This window comes from Rhinolophus sinicus, chromosome 1, assembly GCF_057876585.1.
Source record: "Rhinolophus sinicus isolate RSI-liver-muscle chromosome 1, RSI-T2T, whole genome shotgun sequence".
Taxonomy (NCBI): Eukaryota; Metazoa; Chordata; class Mammalia; order Chiroptera; family Rhinolophidae; genus Rhinolophus; species Rhinolophus sinicus.
In genome coordinates this window covers 157,301,730-157,320,989 of record NC_142501.1, presented here as the reverse complement: position 1 = coordinate 157,320,989, position 19,260 = coordinate 157,301,730, and the positions used below count along the sequence as shown (strand labels likewise).

The following is a 19,260-nucleotide window of genomic DNA, read 5'->3' as shown; positions in this document are numbered from 1 at the left end:
AATTAGTATAAATTCTAGGATTCTTATAGGGAAAAAATTGTAAAAGTGAGAAACAAAATGTCTTCTACATAATAGCAACTTTGTTAAAAGTTTGTAGCAGGTGTCCATTAAGCAATAATAAATTAATTGGGGACATGTCTTGATTATAAGCAAGCCACCTATAGTTTATGGAAACTTATATTCATGTTCTCAAACATATATATGAGATATGAATATTTACATTGTAATAAACTTTATGAAAATTAAAACTGGTTCTTTGGACACAGAGTTACCTAAGTGCATTTAAAAAATTATGTGAGTTCTCAAAATTTAATACTTATGAGATCATTCAGGAATATACTTATAATGCAAGTTGAGGTGCAGTCTTGTGAGGTGGGTGCTTTATGTATATGTTATATGTCCTCCTGTGTTCTCTGGTTGCACAGGGTTCTACAATTCTGTTTTTCACTCCACAGATTTATCAATAAAGAGACAGAGAGAGTATGAGCTCGTCACTCCAGTCAGCACAAATCTAGAAGGACATTATCTCTCCCATATTCTTTCTGCAAATCACAAAAAGAGGTCAACGAGGGACGTATCACCCAATTCTGAGCAATTGTTCTTTAACATCACAGCATTTGGAAGAGATTTTCATCTGCGACTGAAGCCCAACACTCAGCTCCTAGCTCCTGGGGCCGTTGTGGAATGGCATGAGACTTCTCCGGTGCCTGGGAATATAACCAACCCTGTTAATAATCATCAACCAGGAAGTGCTTCTGAAAGAATCTGGAAAACAGAGCCTTTGCAGACTAACTGTGCTTATGTTGGTGACATCATGGACATTCCAGGAACCTCTGTTGCCATTAGCAACTGTGATGGTCTGGTAAGACTCATTCCCTTTTGTGTGTATGTTTGCAGGTGTTTGGGAGTGCAGCATGGCTTCAGCACGGTTTGGATGATAGAGGTGGAAAGGATGCCTCATTATTATATTTTAAGCTCAGGAAGAAGAAGTAGAAAGAATTTCACTGTCAAAGATGTGTACTTTGGCTTTCATTTTGACATGAAGATATTATTCCAAGAAACAATAGACCACTACTTTAGTATTTTTCGCTTATATTTTCACTTGTGTTACATTGGGGAGTTTTATTTCCCTATTTCTTTCAAAGCATTCTGAAAACTTTCTAAAGAAACATAGATTCCTCCAAAATGATAGTGTTTCACTTCTTATGTGGAAACTTTGGATATCTTCTAAAAGAAAGTATTTTGAAAGCATTCTTTCACCTCCCCACAGAATGCTAAAATGGGAAATGAGCAGGTCTTATGTCTGAATTTGTTCAAAAAGCATGACTTTATGAACACAAGATGTAGTTCTCTCTGGATGGTGGCTTTGGTTCATTTTTTTCTTTATTTTCAAGTAAAATACCCATATATTGCTCTTCAGTTTTGTGATTGAAGCCAACAGTAACTAACCTTTCTTTCACACTCTGCAGATGTGAAATATTTTTGTTTTTTATCTCCAGATGGTATTTGAAAAGTATGTCAATGTTTATGCCTCTTCCATCCACAGTTGACTCGAAATCTTTGTTCAAAAAAAGCAACCATTTTTCCTTTCTATGGTTGCCAGGCTGCTGTTTCTTGGGAGTTCAGCGCTATTCTCTGTTTTGTCACTGCTTCTAAGGTTCTCAAAATATTCCTTACATGCCTACTTATAATTATTCTACCAGGGCTGGTCTTCCAACAATATTGTGAATATTCTGCTGTTGTCCTCTCTATAGGGCCCACATTGGCCCAACTTAGAGGAATTATGATACCATATATTTTACCAAATGCTGGTGAGTTCATTGTTTTAGCTTTATTTTTGAGTCCTGTATTGCCTCATGATGTTCTGTAGAATTTTAAGAGCCAGCACAGAAAATGGAATAGAATATGTATAGCAGGTCCGACTCTCCAAATTGGATGCCAGTAGCTTGGGTCCATGCCCTCATATTTGGGGTTGGACCATGTTCTGGGGAAGATGTAAGGAATCTCTCAATTTTTTCTCATTCTACACAAAAGTTGAATAGATCTGAATTAGTTCGTTCATTGAATAAAAATAAAAAAGAAAGTACTTTCTGGAAGACTTAGTGAGTGTAAAGTAATCATGGAGCGAACTTGCTTGATTCAATACTACTAAGATATAAATGGAAATAAATTATATAAAAGGTGCTGTTTTATAATACTTTTAAGTAAGACATTGAGTATAAAACCTAATTCGGTGTTTTATAGCATAAAAAAATTATATACTTTTCCTCTCCTCAGTTAAGACTTGAAACTTAGGATGGTGGCTTGAAAAATCAGTTTAAGGAAAACAAAAGACAAATAAATTGTTTTAATAGATTATCACAGTGATTTTTAAAACTAATTTAGCAATCAATATTTTTCTTACTGTACATGTCAAATTATCTAATCATCAATACAGAAATCTGGGGCAATAACAAGTTGTTATAAGGAAGAGGAAAAATAGATATATCGTGTGACTGACATTATTAGGGTTGTTTAATTTCTCATTTTAAAGATACGGTGTTAACTATTAACATCGTATGTATGTAGATATAGTGTGTGTGCACTTCACTGCCAGTGTACACTACAGATACTCGTTCATTCTTTGATTAATTAATTGATGAATTTAAAGATAGTTGTGAGAAATCAGTTGTGGGCCAAGCACTATTCCAGGTGCTAGGAAATGGTGAAATGAATAATCACGGTTTCTGTCCTCATGGAACTCACAGATGTCAAATTTACTATAGAAATTAAGTGTCAAAACATGTTTTAAAATGTGTGTGTGTGTGTGTGTGTGTGTGTGTGTGTGTATGTGTGTGTGTGAATCGTGTCAACATAAAAAATTGTGGTTAAGGGGAGTACTTCATGGAGAGATTTTATGAATGGGACATTTTCAAACCAGAGAAAAGTGGCTCGGGCCTTTAGCTTGATCCAAGACTAGGGCAGGTGTGGCCTGCAGCAGGCCGTGCTGACTATGTGGGTATGCAGAAATGGAAGTCTCTGTTAGCGTTTCCCGATTAGAGCAGCTTTGGAGGAATAATGAAGATGATGGCAGGAAGAAAAGCAGGGTATGCAGGGCAGGTCAACAAACTGGATGGATACCACCAGTAGCTACTTCATTAAGCTAGGGCCAAGTTCTTAAAATTGCAGTCGTATTGGACAGGATAAGCCCTTAGCAGGAATTAAGTAGGCACTTTAACTAACTGATGTAAGTAAATTTGGCTGATTCCTAAACCCTTTTTGTTTCTTTAACTTCCTATGTAGGGATTTAACTTGAACATCTTGACCTTAGAAAGGGAATCAGGTATTTTAAGAACATACATGTCTGAGTACTATCCTCAGGGTCCAAAAAGCCATTGATTGCTCTGGGAGACTCTGGGCTTATAATCAAATCCAAGTTGTCTAAGTAGAAAGTATAGCCACTTCGGGCCTAAAATACCAATGGGAAAATCTCTGCCCAACAAGTTATGATTAAGTCTCCTGGTACTGAAGCCATTGAAGCCCTACCTGGATGGGAAATCTAATCCTTTTGATTAAGTTAACTTTAGACTAGCGTAGATGGGATTCCAGTGATATGATTTTCTACATGTGTCCTTTGAAGCTGTTGCTCATAGGGAGCAGCCACAGTCATTTATTTTTCACTAAGGTTGGAGGGTTCATAACAAGGCCTTCTCCCTGAGTGAAATCACTTACATTTTTATTTTTCTTATGCTACCTTGTGGTGTGCTATTTGACTTTGAAATGGGCAGTGCTCTGAGACAGAATTAATTTGTATGAAACAGAATGCTTTAATTAAAAACCAATGCTTCGTAAAGTGTGTCCACAGACTCAGGTTTATGATAAGTCAGAAAGTGAGATTATGTATAGAAAGTTTTATAGTAATTTGACAGTTATTATATTTGTGTCCTAATAAAAATGGGGCTGGGGTTTATGTCTTGCTTTTTTTATTGTATTTTTCTAGTAATTAGTTTTTATTGTATTTTATAAAATTATGAGTTTGAAACCAATTGGAGAGAAAATAAACTGTTTCTTTACCAATGAGAGTTTGAAAAGCAAGCAGTAACTCTTAGCTGTTTTTACCCCACTCGACATCAGATACGTGACTGAAACAGTCAGGTAGTCCACCTATTCCAGGTAACTGTTTGAAATGATCACGGGAAGGGTACTTCAACATTATTGAAGAGGACAGAAAAATACCTTAAGTGACATACCCAGAGCCGTGGTCTAGAATGTGATCTAGACATCGATATGCATGATAACTAAAATATTTTTCTGTGGGTTTCTGCAATCAACATCAAAGTCTTCCGCACAAAGGAATTGACAATGATTCTCACCCAGTGTGTCCAAGAGCAATATCTATTCCTGTCTAGCATGACCTTTCCTGTTTTTTGCCAAGATTACCGTTTATGAGTGACTTCTAATTCTTTACCAATTACAGCTTTATTCCTGCTCTTATCTACCCTACTTATAGGTACGAATTATTGAGATATTTAATCATGGAATTCTCCCTACTTTCTGACAGCATCCAATCTAGAACAAAGCCCTGCTTCTCTAGACCCTCCCCCAAATTACCCAAACAAAGCCTAAATCTTGTTAATAGGTTCTTTCTAACACTATTACTGAGATGTTCATACTTCCCTCTGGTGTGCATTCTCCCTCTGTGCAACATGTAATAAACCCAGCTTGTCAACTGCAGATGTGCTCCTGGTGGTTTTTGGCTGGAGGGTGTTGACATGCTTTATCTCTCTGCTTCTACATCTTTGAAATGAGAGTCTAGTGGTCAGGAGTCATGGTGATGGCAGGCATTTCACACCCTTCTTAGTGGGAAGACACTTTTGGCTGACAATCCCCGTTGAAAATAGATTTCTTTATCCCACAATGCCCTGGCATTTGCTGTGTAACACCATTAAATCTCCGCTGCGAGTAGTGGCAGCTCACAATCATATTTTGTGGTCTACAAATTTGCCCAAATAAAGGATTGTTTGGTTAGTAGGCTTTATGTCATGTATTTCATAACATAAGGAAACTGGGTTTTTCTAGGCTTGCTAGAACAATGTTGCTTTGTTCATTCCCCTGGATTGTCATCAGCGGAACTGTGGGAGTAGAAGAATTGACTGGTGATGACTCTTCTGGATTATCCAGTTTGGTGATTTCTTCGTGGGCTGATTTTATGATCAAAGGAAGTTATCTAGGATAGAATTTTTCACTATATATATATATATATATATATACACACACACACACACATATATGTATATATATGTATATATATTTATATGTATTATATATATATATATATATATATATATATATATATATATATATATGACATTTGGAATATATATGACAAATGAAATCACTAGGGGTTATCTAATAAAATAACATGTAAAAATGGATAAAGTCAGAAAAGGCCTGTAAAACACAGGTGGGAGATGTTCTTCCTAGTTTCTCTTCCTCCTGCCTTGTTCTCATTCCAGACCATTAGTTCTTAGGCCTCCTGAGGTATCAAGTAGGGATTTTCACTGTTAGGGCAGGAGGTCTTGGAAACTTGAGTTTAGCAGTTTGGGAATCATAAACAACCTCTTTTCTAAAATAGCTGATACTCACATCTGGTTAATATCAGAGGCATTTATCCTTGTTAGATTTGGGGCATGGAAATGAAGCCTTTGTGGACTATTGCTAACTTAGAAACAAAACAACTTTAAGACTTGCTTGCCTTAAGACTTTCGCTTTGGGATTTGGTCCCTTCAAAAACATGTTCTTGTCATGCCTATTTCAGTTAGCCTATCTGTAGAGGCATTTTTAAAAATTATGTTTACATTTTTCAATTATAGTTGACATTCAATATTTATACTAGTTTCAGGAGTACAGCATAGTGGTTAGACATTTATATAATTTATGAAGTGATCCCCCCGGTAAGGCTAGTACCCACCTGGCATTATACATTGTTATTACAGTATTGCTGACTATCTTCCCTATACTGTACTTTATATCCCCATGACTATTTTGTAACTACCAATTTGTACTGCTTAATCCCTTCTTCACCTTTTTCACTCAGCCCCTCAATACCCCTCCTACATGGTGACCATTAGTTTGTTCTCTGTAGAGTCTATTTCTGTTTTGTTTGTTCATTTATTTTGTTCTTTATTATTTTACATATAAGTGAGATCATATGGTATTTGTCTTTCTCAGTCTTTTTTACTCAGCATAATACCCTCTAGGTCCATCCATGCTATCACAAATGGTAAGATTTTATTCTTTTTTATGGCCGAGTAATATTCCATTGTATATATTCATTTGTGCCACATCTTCTTTATCCAGTCATCTGTTGATGGACATTTCCGTTGCTGTTGGATATAGTGCTGCAGTGAGTATAGGAGTTCACGTATCTTGTTGAATTAGTGTTTTGGATTTCTTCAGATAAATACCCAGAAGTGGAATTTCTGGGTGATAAGGTAGTGCTTTTTTAAATTTCTTGAGGAAACTTCAAACTATTTTTCATAGTGGCTGCACCAATTTACAGTCCTACCAACAGTGCACAAGGGTTCCCTTTTCTCTACATCCTCACCAATACTTGTTTTTTGATTTATTGATAATAGCCATTCAGACAATGTGAAATGGTATCTCATTGTGGTTTTCATTTTCAGTTCTCTGATGATTAGTGATGTTGAGCATCTATTCGTATGTCTATTGGCCATCTGTATATTCTCTTTGGAGAAGTGTCTGTTCATGTCCTCTGCCCATTATTTAAATTGGATTTTTTGTTTGTTTGTTTGTTTGTTTTTTGGTGTTGAGTTGCATGAGTTGTTGTTTTTTTTATTTATTTATAAATTTTGGATATTAACCCCTTATCAGATGTATCATTGGCAAATATCTTCTCCCATTCAGTAGGATGTCTTTTCATTTTGTTGATGGTTTTCTTTGCTGTGCAAAAACTTTTTAGTTTGATGTAGTCCTATATGCTTAATTTTTCTTTTGTTACCCTTGTCCGAGGAAATATATCAGAAAAAATATTACTAAAGGCAATGCCAGATAGTTTACTGCCTATGTTTTCTTCTAGGAGTTTTATGATTTTGGGTCTTACATTTAAGTCTTTAATCCACTTTGAGTTTATTCTTGTATATGGAGTAAGAAGAATAAATGGTCCAGTTTCTTTTTTTTTTGCACATATCTGTCCAGTTTTCCCAACACCATTTGTTGATTATAGACTATCTTTACCCCATTGTATCTTCTTGCTTATCTTGTCACAGATTAAATGACCATATAGGTGTGGGTTTATTTCTGGTTCCATTTATCTAATCTGTTCCATTGATCTATGTGTCTGTTTTTATACCAGTACCATGATGTTTTGATTACTATGCCCTTTTATTTTGATATCAGATAGCATGATGGCTCCAACTTTGTTCTTCTTTCTCAAAATTGCCATGATTATTTGGGGTCTTTTATGGTTCCCTATAAATTTTAGGATTATTTGTTCTAGTTCTGTGAAAAATGCCATTGGCATTTTCAAAGGGATTGAATTGAATCTATAGATTGTCTTGGGTAGTATGGACATTTTAACTATATTAATTCTTCCTATCTAAGAGTACAGTATATTTTTCCATTTATTTGTATCTTCTTCAGTTTCTTTGATGTCTTACAATTTTCTAAGTGTAATTTTTTACCTCCTTGGTTAAATTTATTCCTAACTATTGTATTTTTTGATGCAATTATAAGTGGGATTTTTTTTTCTTAATTTCCCTTTCTGATAATTCATTATTGGTGTATAAAAATAAGTTGCTTTCTGAATATTAATATTGTATCCTGCTTGTTTACTGAATTCATTTACCAGTTTTAACAGTTTTTTGGTGGAGTACTTGGGGTTCTCAATACGTAGTATCATGTCATCTGTGAATAATGGCAGTTTTACTTCTTCCTTTCCAATTTGGATGCCTTTTATTTATTTATGTTTTTCTTGTCTGATTGCTGTAGCTAGGATTTCCAATATTATGTTGAATAAAAGTGGTGTGAGTGGACATCCTTGACTTGTTCCTGACCTTAAGGAGAATGCTTTTAGCTTTTCCCCATTGAGTATGATGTTAGCTGTGGGTTTGTCATATATGGCTTTTATTATGTTGAGGTATGTTCCTTCTATTCCCACTTTGCTGAGAGTTTTTATCATAAACGGATGCTGGATTTTGTCAAATGTTTCTTTCTGCATCTATTGGTATTATCATGTGATATTTTTTCTTTCATTTTGTTTATGTGGTCTATCATGTTAATTGATTTGTGGATATTGAACCAACCTTGTATCCCAGGAATAATTCCTGCTTGATCATGGTGTATGATCTTTTTAATATATTGCTGAATTCAGTTTGCTAATATTTTGTTGAGGATTTTTGAATCTGTGTTCATTAAGGATATGGTCCTATAGTTTTCTTTTCCGGTAATGTCTTTGTCTAGTTCTGGAATCAGCGTAATGATGGCCACGTAGAATGAGCTTGGGAACCTTCCCTCCTCTTGAATTTTTTGGAATCGTTTGAAAAGAATAGGTATTAGTTTTTCTCTGAATGTTTGGTAAAATTCACCTATGAAGCCATCTGGTCCAGGGCTGTTGTTTGTTGGGAAATTTTTGATTACTAATTTGGTTTCCTTAGTAATAATCAGTTCTGTTTATTCTTGATTCAGCTTTGGAAGATTGTATGCTTCAGGAATTTATCCATCTCTTCCAGATTGTCCAATATGTTGATGGATAACTACTCAGAGTATTTTCTTCTTATTATTTTTTTTATTTCTGTGGTGTCTGCTGTTACTTCTCTTCACTTATTATTTTATTTATTTGGATCCTCTTTCTTTTTATCTTGATAAGTCTGGTAAAAGGTTTATCAATTTTGTTTGTCTTTTCAAAGAACCAGCTGTTGGTTTCATTGATGTTTTTTGTATTTTTTTCTTAGACTGTTTCATTTATTTTTGCTCTGACTTTTATGATGTCCTTCATCATACTAACTTTGGGCTTTGTTTGCTGTTCATTTCCCTGTTCCTTTAAATGTAAAATTACATTGTTTATTTTAGATGTATCTTTTTTTGCATTTTTATATTAAAAATATAGCTAACATACAATATTATATTAGTTTCAGGTGTACACCATAGTTATTCAACACTTATATACCTAAAGAAGTGATCACCATGATAAGTCCACAACCATCTGACACTGTACCATGCTATCACAGTATTATTCACTGTATTCCCTATACTGCATATTACATCTTCATGACTTATTTGTTTTATATCTGGAAATATGGACCTCTTATTCTCCTTCACCTTCCACCCATTTAAAAAAATTTCAGTTACAGTTGAAATTCAATATTATTTTATATTTCAGGTGTACAGCATAGTGGTTACACATTGATGTAATTTAAGAAGTGATCCCCTGACTAGTCTAGTACCCACCGGCGCTATATATAGTTATTACCATATTATTGACTATATTCCCTATGTTTTACTTTACATCCCCATGACTCTTTTGTAACTATCAATTTGTACTTTTGAATGTCTTCACCTCTTTCACCCTGACCCCAAACTCCCTCCCATCCATCACCCCATAGTACCCATCTGACACCATACATAGTTATTATAATATTATTGACTATATTCCTTATGCTATATCCTATATCCCCATGACTACTGTGTAACAAACAATTTTTACTTCTTAATCCCTTCCCCTTTCTCACCCATTTCCAACCCTCCTCCCATCTGGCAACCACCAAAATGTTCTCTGTATCTATGAGTTTGTTTCTTTTTTGTTTGTTTATGTTGTTCTTTAGATTCCACATATAAGCAAAATCACATTGCATCTGTCTTTATCTGACATACTCCACTCAGTACAATGCCTGCAGCTTCATCCATGCTGCGGAAGATGGCAAGTATCCATTCCCTTCTATGGCCAAGTAATATTCCACCATTGTATATATGTACCACTTCCTTTTTATCCATTTGTCCATCAACGCATACCGAAGCTGCCTCCATGTCTTGGCCATTGTAAACAATGCTGCAATGAACATAGGAATGCACATGACACATGTCCCCTTGAAGTAACATTTTGGGTTGCTTCGGATAAATACCCTGAAGTAGGAATGCTGGGTCTGTCTTTGTATCTTGTTATATCCTTTGTTTTAAAGTCTATTTTGTACGGTATAAGTACTACCCCAGCTTTTCTAAAAAAAATTTTTTATTTCCATTTTCATTAAATATATTTTCCCATGACTTTACTTTCAGTCTGTGCGTGTCTTTTGATCTGAAGTGAATCTCTTATAGGCAGCATATGTAAGAGCATTGTTTTCTTATCCATTCAGCTTCCCTATCTTTTGATTGGAGCATTTAATCCATTTACATTGAAAGTAATTGCTGATGGACATGTAGTTATTGCCATTTTATTATTTATATTTTTGATCTTTCTTTTTTATTATTTTTTCAGTCTTTAAGAAGTCTCTCTAAGTTTCATTGTAATACTGGTTTGGTGGTGATGAACTCCTTCAGCTTTTTCTTGTCTGGGAAGCTCTTTATCTGTCCTTCAATTCTAAATGATAGCCTTGCAGGGTAGAGTAATCTTGGTTGTAGGTACTTGCTTTTCATCACTTTGAATATTTCCTGCCAATTCCTTCTGGCTTGCAAAGTTTCTTTTGAGAAATCAGCTAATAGTCTTGTGGGTGCTCCCTTGTAGGTAACTAACTGCTTTTCTCTTGATGCTTTTAATATTCTCTGTTTGTCTTTAACATTTGGCATTTTAATTATGATGTGTCTTGTTATGGGCCTCTTTGGCTTCATCTTGTTTGAGACTCTGAACTTCCTGGGCTTGTATGTGTATTTCCTTCTCCAGGTTATGGAAGCTTTCCATCATTATTTCTTCAAATAGGTTTTCAATTCCTTGCTCTTCTCCTTCTGATAACCCTATGATGCAAATATTGGTATGCTTGATGTTGTCCCAGATGCCCTTAAACTATGCTAATGTTTTGGATTCTTTTTTCTTTTTGCTGTTATTTTTGGGTGTTTTTGCTACCTTGCTTTCTAAATCACTGATATGATCCTCTGTTTCACCTAATCTACTGTTGACTTCCTCTAATGTAGCCTTCATTTCAGTTATTGTATTCTTTATTTCTGACTTTTTTTCTCTATGGTTTCTACATCTTTTGTTTTTAATGCTTGCTATCTCTATGTTGAAGTTCTTCCTAATCACTGAGCATCCTTATAACCATTGTTTTGAACTGTGTGTCTGGTAGATTGCTTGTCTCCGTTATGTTTAGTTCTTTTTCTGGAGCTTTGTTCTGTTCTTTCATTTGGGATATGTTTCTTTGTCTCCCCATTTTGGCTGCCTCCCTGTGTTTGTTTCTATGTATTAGGTAGGGCTGCTATGTCTCACAGTCATAGTAGAGTAGCCTTATGTAGTAGGTGTCCTGTACATTCCTGTGATGGAGTCTCACTGTCACCTGAGCCGGATGTTCCAGGTATGTCCCTTGTGTGGGTTGTGTCTGCCCTCCTGTTGTAATTGAGTCTTGGTTGCTGGTTTCACCTTCATGGGAGGGTTCATCCTTGGGTTGATTGGTTGTGAGGACTGGCTGTGACTACAGTGGAGGAGCTGTTATTCAGGGGTTGGCTTATGGAGCAGAATTCACTTTGGTAGTCTGGTGCCTGCCCTTTCTGCCCTTTGGGTGTGTTGTCCTCAGAGACAGCTGGTCATGCTCTAGCTAGGCCTGAATCTGGCCTCTGGGTGTGCTAGTTCCCATGGCTTCCTGGTAGGAGCCCTGCTGCAGGCCAATATTAGCCCCAGCCTGTGCTGTTCCTGGGGCCACCTGGCATGAACCACCAAGTCATCCATTGATGCTGCTACCAGTGCTGGGATTTGAGGTGCCTCAAGAGGCCCTGCCACAAACCTAGACTGTCTTTGACTAATGCTGGGCTAAGTCTGCTCAGCAAGTGGTACGGGACATGCCAAAGTCAGATGCTTCTTGTTTGGGTTTTGTGAAACATTGAGAGATTTTAGGAATTCTGTAGAATGAGCCAAGACAAGCTGTTTGTATAGAAAAGCCACTGGAATGGCTTTGTTGTGCCTGCAAATTGGGTGGAGTGGGGTCTCCAGGAATGAACTGCGGTGCGGTGAAGGAAGGGTGTTAGCCCAGCTGTTGGATACTCAGATATGGCAGCCACTTGTGTCTACAAGTTGGGAGGGGAGAGGGATCAACAAAGAAACAATGACTTCCACCAGATCCTCAGTCTGGGTTCATGCTGCCTGTCAAGCTGTCACTCTGAAGCTAGACAATTCAGTTCCTCCCTGTGTACCCCAGGCACCTTTCAAGCTGCTGCCCCAGCGATGGAGGTCAAAGCTTGTGAGTGTGTCAGCGAGTAAGTCTGTGTGTGGGCCCTTTAATAGCACCACCTGGCACTGAAGCTCCCTTGTCTCACTCATCCATAATCTCTCCTGGTTTTCGGGGCCAGAAGTTATGGGAACTTCTCTTCTTGGCACTAGAACCATGAGCTGGGGTGCCTGCTGTGGGGCTGGGACCCCTTGCTCCTCCAGGGTGTGGACCTCTGCAGTTGTGATATCCTTCCTGATTTTTAATGGTCACATGCAGGTGTGAGATCAGCCTGTTCTGTGTGTCTGCCCCTCCTATCAGTCTCGAGGTAACTTCTTCTGTATGTCCTTAGTTGTTTGTAGGGCTTTGGTTCAGCTAGATTTCAGGTGGTTCCCAGTGATGGTTGTTCTGTAGTTAAGTTGTAATTTTGATGTGGTCGTGAGAGGAGGTAAGCACAGCCTTTATCTACTCTGCCATCTTGACCAGAAATCTTATAATAACTCACCATTTCAGATTTTTCTTGTTTCTTGATGTATGCCTGTATTGCTATGAATTTCCCTTTTAGGAGTGCTGTCACTGTATCCCATAGATTTGGCATCATTGTGTTTTCATTTTCATTTGTCTCAAGGTATCTTTTGATTTCTTCCTTGATATCATTGTTAATCCATTCATTGTTTAATAGCATGTTGTTTAGCCTCCATGTGTTTGTGTGTTTTTAGGTGTTTTTTTGTTTTGTTTTGTTTTTTTTAATTTTATTTCTAGTTTCATAGCATTATGTTTGGAGAGGACACTTGATATGATTTCAGTCTTCTTGCATTTATTGAGATTTGTTTTGTGGCCTAAAGTAGTCTATCTTGGAAAATGTTCCATGTGCACTTGAGAAAAATGTATACTGTGCTTCTTTGGGGTGGAATACTCTAAAAATATCAATCAAATCCATCCGGTCTAGTGTGTCATTTAAGGCTGCTGTTTCCTTGTTGATTTTCTGTCTGAAACATCTGCCCATGGATGTCAATGTCCCCTACAATGATTGTATTGCTTTTGATCTCTTCCTTTATGTTGGCCAATATTTGCTTTTTACATTTAGTAGCTCCTATGTGGGATGCATAGATGTTTACTAGGGTTATATCCTCATGTTGGATTGGTCCCTTTATAATAATTATAATAAATTATAATAATTTATATAATGTTTTTCTTTGTCTCTTATTATAAACTTAGTTTTACAGTGTATGTTGTCTGATACAAATATTGTTACCCCAGCTTGTTTTTCATTTTCATTTGCATGAACTATCTTTTTCCATTCCTTTACTTTCATCTATGTGTGTCTTTTGATCTGAGATGAGTGTCTTGTAGACAGTATACGAGTATGTATTGGTCTTGTTTTCTTATTAATTCAGCTACCCTATGTCTTTTGATTGTAGCATTTAATCCATTTACATTAAAAGTGATTATTGATAGGTACAGAGTTATTGCCATTTTATTATTCATAATTTTGGTCTTTTTATTTTTCCCCTTCAGCTTCTTAAAGAAGTCCATTTAACATTTCTTGTAATACTGGCTTGGTGGTAATGCATTCCTTTAGCTTTTTCTTGTCTGGGAAGATCTTTAAAAGTCTGTTTTAAAAAGTATTATGAGCTAGTGTGCCTGGGATTGAGAACATTTGACCAGTGATTGATTGTAAATAAACTCAATCTAGTAAATAAAGTGTTTGATACTAAAAATAGATACAACTCTGTAGCTACTTATAATGGATTTAGAAAAGTGTGTTTTCAGAGCTGATCTTTAGATGTTGACATTTGAACATCTGCTTTTAGGAGATGAACCTGATTGCTAAAGGCCAGTCGCCTCCCATCTTTTCCTTTCATGGACATGTCAGTGGAAGGTGTCATATATTTTGTTAAGGGACATAAGGGAGCTCTGTGTCTTCATGGTTTACATGCTGATTTAGGAGACCTTAGAAGGTCTAAGGAACAAAGGACTGAAACCTTGCTTTACTTCTAGGTACGTACACGAGACAATTATAGCTGCAGGATTAGAAGAAGCTCAAAGCCTCTATACCTTTTAATTTCTAGAACTAGAAGGGAAAAAGCAGCAGGCATTGACCCCCTTTAAAATGAAGAATGGGTGAGAGGCCTCTGTGTTAATTAGTCTGGGAGAACTGGTATTGCGACAGACCTCATTGCTTCTTCCCTGAGATGTGATCAAGATGTGGCACTATGGGAGCTGCCAGTATTTACCTAGTTATGTGTACCTGCCCATGTCAGGTTTGGGCTGTTGGATACACGCCCCCAACCCCCAACTCCTTTCTCAGATAGGCAGCTAGTTTGTGCTTATCTGGAGGGAAAGGTTTGGCATAACTGTTGATTATTTTCATATTCCATATCTAATTTTTATAAGCCTAGACTCATACATGTGTCACGCATTTTCCAAATTGTTTGATGATATTTTTCTTGTGTGACTAAGTTGGTCTTATACAAAAAAATGAAAGACGTGAGCTTAGAATAAAATAGGAAGTGAAAAAAAAGTCAAGTGTTTTCAAATTTTGAAAATGTTTCTTAATAGTGATTTTGTAGTTAATCTAAATTATTTGTGTTTATGAGTACTGCCTATTTAGTGCTTATTATTTGATTTATATCAATTTGATTATGATTTATTTCCTATTATCTTCTCTAACTTGGCTGTAGTAAAATTTTATTAAGTTTAAAGATGAGTTAAGTATTGGGGAAAAATAAATATAACGTGTATTGCAAATCTTTCTTTGAACAGACATGGAAAACAGAAAACAAAAGGGGAAGGAAAGTACTTTTTCTTTCTGGTGTTGGCCTGTCAAGTAATGATTCCTATTCTTCTCAATGCTGTGCCAACGTTGACTTCATTATAACTCTAATAGATATTTTTAAAGATACTGAAGGAATGCCTTAAGAACTGTGAAAATATTGCTGAGCCATCTTAAATATCTTCTGGGTAAATTATCATTAAAACAAGAACAAAGCACAGTGAGGTAACGGTATGATGCCCTTGTACATAATCATGAGGTCTTGCAAACTAAACACAGCCTCACAGTTCTCAACTACAAAAACAGTGTCATTAATTTGATTTAATAATCTTTGCCTCTAGGAATAGTGATCAAGTTCAAGCAATTTGAAGTACTAGGATATGTCAAGTGCTGAACTGATTGCTGTGGTAAATACTAAGGGAAGCCAGGTGTAACCTTTGTCTTCCAAGAGTACTGGAAATAAGATATGGAAAAGTAGAATCAAAGTACAAGGCAGAATGCTTTAATTGCTGTAAGACTAGAATAGCTAAAATGTGAAAGCTTGGATGATGGAGAGATTATTTCTGCCTGGAAGGATGGTAGAAGGCTTCCTGGAAGAAGCAATATTTGTGATACCAGAGAACTGAAGAGGCAAATATTATATTAATCACCAATGATGGCAGGGATGGGATGAATTGGTAGGAAGAGGAGCCTTTGAGGAAAGTAGGGCTGTGTGGAGGGCCACATGTGACAGCCATAAGAATGGGGGGAAAATGGGGGGAAGTTGATTTCATGAACTTCGTAACGTATATAATGAATATACTGGAAATCCTAAGTAATCTTGGTCAGTATTTAACTGAATATAGGACCAAATATGATACGAGAGAGAGAGAGAGAGAAAGAAAAAGAGGGTAAGTCAGTGAATGTGTGGTTGATACTGACAGGCTTGCATGGGCATTCAGGATGAGAGAAGGGCAAGGATTCCTGTTCCTTAATTATATTCTTTTTTTTTCATAGCATAATTTCTCTGAAGTCATGAGGCCTTTTTCTCTGGAGTTTAGGGAGGCTAATCTCCAGTAAGTGTTCCCTAGAGTTTGTTTCCAAAATTTTATCTGAGAGGATTATGAAATTTGATTTTTTAAAAATCTAACTTCTCCCATTTTCTAGACCTTTAACCTTTCAAGTTTGATCAATTAAGTGACCCATCTAGAAAACCTCTTTCTATGGCTATAATTTCTTCCACCTGAAATGTTTTCCTCATCCTCTTATTATATTTACTATACATTCATATTCCTTACTTCTTTATACTCATAAGACTCCAAGTAGTATTCCTAATGTCATTTCAGTGATTTTTGTTTATCATGCCCTGCTATGTAAAAAGTAAAAAAGTAGAGCGTCAAGAGTAATTTGATTAGCATAACTCTCAAAAAACAAAATAAAAATAATCCTGTCAATAAATGAGCTGCTTTTGATATTAAATCCCATTTTACTTTAATATTTTTATAATATGCATACTATATAACTATATATGTGTGTGTGTGTATATGGAAATATATACACATGCATATACATATATATTTATACATACACACATATGTATGCTCATATACATACATATACATGGAAAACCATAGAAAAGGCAGAGAAAATCAATGTTTAATTAAATACTTTGATTCGAGGACCGGTAACAGAATTTGTTGTTAGGTTGTGGAGTTGCTGGCAGAACTATATTGGTATGTGGGTCTGTTTGCAACAAAGCACATGGTGGTTCTATTACCCCAAGCTACCTAAATATGCTTCTCACAGTGTGGGTCATTGACAAGGAAGCCATGATGCTAATTAACTTGTATTTTTAAAATTCTTTTAGAAATATAGAGAGATTAACAGGAAATATAATTGAAAAGGGAGATTTTAATTTACTGTTGTCAGTTTGTAACAGTGATATTCCAAAAAATTGGCAGTAAAAAAAAATCAATTGTACTGTTAAGGTAGTCAGTCTTTGAATTCTCTGTTTCTAAAACAAGGAATTTTAAACATTTGGTATTTTTTTGAATATTTATTTTCAAAGCAGTTGATTAATTTTTGAGCAATACTAGACTACACTAACTATATCAAGAAATTATCATTGGACTCACTGTGGTTTCTCAGTCCTTTGGTAAACCAGTTCAAATCTTCCATAATTATAAAAGATTTCTGAAAATTCTAGTTTATTGGTTGAAGAAATAGGGAGATACAATTGCAGAGACATCTAACTCCAGAGTCAGTAATACTTTTTCAAAGGAGGACATTATGTAGTGTGGTAAGTTTTGAAAAGCATTATTTAGATTGTTAGACTTTTATAAAATATTTAGATAATATCAAATTAGGAGTTTTATAGTAAGAACAATTAATAAACACAAGTGAAGAGGAACAGTGGCCAAACTATTTAGTTATGATACTTTGGAAGAGTTGAATTTGGCTAAACGTAAGAACCACTGGTGACAGAAATAAAATTTATAAAGTGGTCGAGGGAAGTGGGTCATGTTGGGAGTGGGCATCATGTTGGTTTAGAATCAGACAAACTTGGACTCTAATTCCAGGTCCACTACCTACCGGCTTTGTGACTTTAAACAACTTCTTTAGCCTTTTGGAAGTCTCAGTAAAGTGGGGAAAGTAATGCTTAGCAGGCCAAGGCCTTACCAAAAATATTCATGCATCTTTCACACAGCCCGGCTTCTAGGAAATCAATGATTGTTACTACAGTCACTGTCCTTCTTTTTCTATTTATCATTATTTGCCTTAAGATTTTGTGATTAATAATAATAATAATAACGACTAAGATTGCAAAATAAGAAATACTGCAGTTACTCAACTCAACCTTTGACCTGACTTGTGGAAAATAGTCTCCTATGAAGTGAATACCTTGATGAAAATCCTGTAATTTGCAGTTCACTTTCTCCACCTGGTGCAGAGCTCCTTTATCATCTTCTCTGAGGGGTACTCAAACCTCTGCTCTCTTAAAGACTTCTAAGGATGTGAAACTCACTATTTTCCATCTCATTTATATAGAGTTCTGCCACATAGAAAGTTCTTCTTTAGGTTCTGCTTACAAATATGAAGTGAGATATCTCGTTCCACTTAATAGATTCTTCAGAGTTAACAAAGATATAGTGACCATGATTGATTTCTTATTGGTGCTATTATTACAATACTTTGGTTTTATGCAATTGAATGCTCAGTCATTCAATGCACCGTGCAGCCAACTACTCTAGGAAACATTTTTCTTTATTAGAATGATAGATCCCATACCCTGGCTGGAATGGAATTAACCAGGCATAAGTCACAATGTTAACATTCCTTCAGGCTTCTCATTCGATCATATATTTTAAATGAATCGCAGAATGAGACATTTTTGGGGATAATGATAAAGAGTTATATGGCATTATTAATACACTGTTGTTCAGAGGCTTCTCAACTTGTTCATTTCATATCTTTTGTATTAGTTGATTGTGGTCAATATGCTATTTTATATCCGTTTTTCCCCCCAATCCGGAGTCTTCCATTAAAAGAAAAAAAAATACAGCAAGGACTGCGTCTTCTACAATTCTGTGGAGGCACTTGAGGGGAACGGAGATAAAGGTGACGTGATGAGTCCCTAGCTCCAACGACCAGAAATGCATTTTTGATTAAATGGCATTAATCAAAATAGAATTTTGGGGTCTTGGTGATATTTTTGATTACATAATAAGACTTTCCAATCTCAATTTAAAATGTAAGAGTTTTCTGGAAGGCCTATTCCTGTCTGGTGATGTCCCTAGGTAAAGTTCTTTATAGATTCAGAGGACTCTGCTATTAGAGGCTGGGGTGTCATATGAACATATGAATTTTTTTGATTAGCTGATAGGACTCTCCAACCCCAGTTTAAAATGTATGAGATGTCTGGAATGCCTACTTCTATTGGTGATGTCCCTAAGTGGAAGTTCTTTATAGATTGAGAGGGCTGTGCTATTAGATGCTTGCGGTGTCATATGAACATAGGAGGACCCAGTCTGAGCATCTGAAGCCCAAGAGAAAACGAAGAACAGCACTTAGTGAGAGATTCTGCAAATGTTAGCAACCCAAACACAGTGGGAAACGTTTTATTTAGCATTATCTGTGAAACATGATGCTTTTAACATAGTG

At 36.0% G+C, this 19,260-nt stretch overlaps 1 protein-coding gene across 2 annotated transcripts in view; it reads left to right on the top strand.

Annotated features, from left to right (window-relative positions):
• ADAMTS3 (ADAM metallopeptidase with thrombospondin type 1 motif 3) overlaps positions 1-19,260 on the top strand; it is a 255,078-nt gene that overhangs the window by 19,200 nt on the left and 216,618 nt on the right. For both annotated transcript variants that reach the window (XM_074324473.2, XM_088791374.1), the window contains exon 3: positions 456-862. In XM_074324473.2, coding sequence (XP_074180574.2) covers positions 456-862 — 407 coding nt within the window. The remainder of the gene's footprint in view (positions 1-455; positions 863-19,260) is intronic.